General features: G+C 32.6%; 1 protein-coding gene across 1 annotated transcript; it reads right to left on the bottom strand.

The window, feature by feature from the left end:
* Nucleotides 1-2,664: 2,664 nt before the first annotated feature.
* On the bottom strand, nt 2,665-3,886 carry LOC110644076 (uncharacterized). Its single transcript, XM_021796690.2, has 2 exons — nt 3,237-3,886; nt 2,665-3,019 (listed from the first exon to the last, which is right to left on the bottom strand). Exons 1-2 carry the CDS (start codon nt 3,884-3,886, stop codon nt 2,665-2,667), a joined length of 1,005 nt encoding a protein of 334 aa, XP_021652382.2.
* Between the last annotated feature and the right edge of the window lie 204 nt (nt 3,887-4,090).

The following is a 4,090-nucleotide window of genomic DNA, read 5'->3' as shown; positions in this document are numbered from 1 at the left end:
CAAGATTAGTTTGGATAGGTTGCCATGCCAATAGGGTTCTGTTAACGGTACTGCATATGGCTTCATGCCATTCTATGTTTTATGGCCTCACGTGCCATTCTGTGATAAAATAGCCTTTGGCTATGTTGATTGATTTATTATACTTTGATTTTATCCCTGATAATTATTACAGCTTATTAGCTATTCTGTTGCACACCGGGAGACACAATGTGACCGATGGTGTGATGGTCCAAGCTACTTAGTACCTAGTGCCAGTTTACTCGTTTATCCAGTCCAGTCGACTAGTATGGGTTACTCGAGCAATGATAATGAATCTTACAAAATTTTAATCGGATAATACTGCAATAAATGCCAGAAATTAAGTCTACCTAAAATGTAAACGTACATTCTGCATATTTATGTTATTTTAGTTATTTTATTTTATATTGTCACCACTAAGCAGAATTGCTTAGCTCGTCGCTTTTGCTACGTGCAGGTACTGGAGACATAGCTGGGGAGTCCAACAGACCTCATACTAGGTGAACTTTCAGATCTGCACATAGAGTCTAGAGTCACCTCACATTTGCAGTGCATTGGTAGGACATTAGGCTACTTTTGGTCTTTTGTATTTTGTAAACTTTTGTTATGTATATTTTAAACTTATATAATTATGCTTTTGATGTCATTATTTATGAACCATGTTCAATAATAATTTGAGTATTTCTTATGGAGTTGAGTATGATATGATATGAATGAATTGAATTTTTGAAATATTGATGTCATTTGAGAAATTGTGGAAAGATGTTGGTGGTTGACTGATATTGAAATTATGATTATATTGGAAGTGTTTTTAACAGATTCAGAAGAGCTGTTTTTCCAATTTACAGCCGGCACTCTGTTGAATTTTCTATAAAATTTGCAAAAAAATCAGATTAATAAAAAATTGTGAATAAATGTATTAAAAAGGGTAATTTGTAATAGCAATATGAATTGGTGCTCCAACACACTGTGTGGCATATCTTGCTCGGCTACACTGTAGACGGATAAGGGGTGTCACATCCAGGGTATTGGATTCTTTTTCAATCTTTGGAAAAGTGGTTTGGCATCTTGTGCTAAACTTTTATAAAAGTCAGCAACATAATTGAGGCTACCTAAAAATCTCTGTAATTAGGTCTTGTCTTTTATTTCGTTAGGAAATTTGTCGGCAAACTCAATGGCTCGATCTATGGGAATGATAGATCCTTTTTCTATGTTATGTCCTAAAAATCTTACTTTAGTCTGGAAGAGTTTTATCTTCTTGTCTGAGACTACTAAACCATTTATTTTTACAACTTTGATAAACACATTTAAGTGCTTAAAATGTTGATCTATTGTTCTAGAGAAAATAAGAACATCATCAATGTATACTATTGCAAATGCTGAATAAGCATTAAATATTTCATTCATAATTTTTTGAAATTCTGATGGGGCATTTTTAAAACCAAATGGCATCACATTCCATTCGTAATGCCCGAATGGTATAGTAAAGGCAGTTTTATACCTTTCTTCTTCAGCTATTTGGATTTGCCAATAGCTAGATTTCATATCGAACTTTGAAAATATTTGGGCCTCATAGAGTCTGTTTAATAGATCTCTTTTATTAGGCAATGGATATCTAATCCAGCTAAGGGCCTTATTTAAAGGCTTATAATTGATGACTAGTCTAGGAACTCCTCTTTCTAATTCAGCAGCATTTTCAACATAAAAAGCTGGACAGCTTTATGGGCTTTGACTTTTTCTAATAAGTCCTTTTGCCTCGAGGTTAGCAATTTCCTGTTTACAGATTTCTAGGTGTCTTGGACCCATTGCAATGGGCCGAGCCTTAGTTGGTATCATTTTTTCATCAAAGTCGGGCTCATATGGTAGATTAACCATATGTCTTTTTCTAGCCCAGAAAGCATTAGGAATGTCAGCACAAATGCTGTTAAGCATTTCATTATGTAAACTTTTGATTTTTCTTTGTATTATAGGTTCATTAACCTTTTCTTCTATGGTTTTGTATCCTACTTCTCTTTTTAGAGAATTTATAAATTTTTCTTTATTCTTGATGTTACTTTTAAGCACATCAATTTCTCTTTCTATTGGTAAGGAGATAAATTCAAAAATAATCCCTTTTCCCTCTATTTCAGAAACAATTCCCTATTCTGTTATTGATTTAATCGGGTACAACATGTGTAAAAATAGGTTTCCTAATATTACTGGATGAGATAATCCTTTTACTAAAATAAAGGGGATTTCAAAACATATTCCTTGGTTACAGATAATAGTGTCGGATAATTTAAACCTAACACTCATCTTGCTACTATTTGCTGTATGTAACTCCTCTATAGTTTTAGAGAAATACTTTGAGGGTATTAATCCTTCATTTATACAGCATAAATCAGCACCTAAATCTATTAAAGCTATTGTACTAAATAAGTACTCCTTTTGAACAACTATGGTAATTCTTGTATGCCATTTGTGAGTGACAACTCGATCTATTCTATTAACATAATGAAGGTTATTAATACTATTAGTATTATCTTCAACCTTATCTTCTTCTTCTTCTTCTTGCTCAGCTATTAGCGGAGATTCATTTTTTACTTCAAGTAAAACTACTCTTTCTTTTAAGTGATGGAATTCAGTTTTTACCGAATTAGTTTCTTGTCATAATTCTTTTATTGTAAGTTCTCTTAGCATTTTAGCCGCTTTAATTTTTTCCATAATTTCTTTAAGATCATATGGATTTTTCTTCTCTTCTATTTTCTTTTCTAAAGGACTTTTATCCTTATACAGAGTTAAATATTCTTTTAACTTATTTCGTCTTTCTTCCTGGTCTTCAATCTTTTCTATAAGACCTAAGATTAAATCTTCTTCTTTAGTTAAGACACACAAACCATTTAAGGTACATAGTGACTTGTAATAGTCACAGTTCCCATCACACTCTGATTGTTTATCAGATTCACTAGAAGATTCTTCAGAAGTATAGTCTACCGCATTAACTTCTAAGTCTTCAGGTTCACTATCATTTAAGAATATTTTTATCAATGATTCTTTAAGACTTTCATCGATTGACAGAGCTTGTATTTGCTATTTTACTCTACACCTGTTAGCGTAGGGTCCTGGTTTTTCGCATTTATAACAGACTACTTCAAAATCTTTTTTCTTCTTTTTAGAAGATTTTGTTTTTTTTTAGAGTTTTCCTATTGGATGATTCACCCTTTTCTTTCTTATAATACCTTTTAGTATTATAGGTTTTCTTTTTACCTTTTCCTACTCTCTTAACCCCTTTAACTTTTCTTTTATAAGGAAAAGTTATGGGTGGAAGTCCTATTTGTTCGCAGAAATCACCGAGTATTCTTTTACCAGTGAGTTTTTCTTTTTGCATTTGTCTATGAATTTTTAATTCATTACATAATGCTACTGCTGTAGAAACTACTTCTGAGGCTAGTTCTCCATAAGTATAATGGTTATATGGAAGGGCTCCATCATTTTTGTCTCTAATTTGTTTCTTAACTCGTTCAGCAAATAACGAGGGTAACCCAGAAAGAAATTTTTCTTTCCAAAAGTCAAATTGATTATCTTCCCTGGTAAAGATAAGGGCAAAAAAGGTATCTTTATACCATTTAAAATGAGAAAGATCAGGACATCTTAAGTTCATTAACTGTTCCTGAGACCTATCCATGTATAAGCTAGCCAATCCTGTGAAGTGCATGCCTACCATAGTGGCACCCTCAGTTCGTAATTCTATTTTGATAGTGTTAAGAACTTGCGCTTTTCCTTCTTTAGATAAGGAAAAGTCCCACCAACCTCTTAGTTGGTTTGTAAAGTCAGTTATAATGGCTTTCGCTATTGCCTTATCAGTATTTCCTTTGGTTCTTGCGGCCATGGCGTACATGGTCATAAACTAGATAATATTTTTGATTTGATAATAAGAAAGTCCATCTATGTTCCATTCTACAATTGAAGTTCCATCATATTGAATGTAATTATAACTTATATCTTCAAATTGTAAATTAATTGGAGATGGCCTAGGTTAATAAGGCTTCATTTCTACTGTGGCCCTAGGTTTAGGGTAAAAAATCCTGTTTAT

The sequence above is a fragment of the Hevea brasiliensis genome, chromosome 8 (genome assembly GCF_030052815.1).
Source record: "Hevea brasiliensis isolate MT/VB/25A 57/8 chromosome 8, ASM3005281v1, whole genome shotgun sequence".
Taxonomy (NCBI): domain Eukaryota; kingdom Viridiplantae; phylum Streptophyta; class Magnoliopsida; order Malpighiales; family Euphorbiaceae; genus Hevea; species Hevea brasiliensis.
The sequence above is the reverse complement of the archived record's forward strand: the minus strand, read 5'-3'. Positions and strand labels throughout refer to the sequence as shown.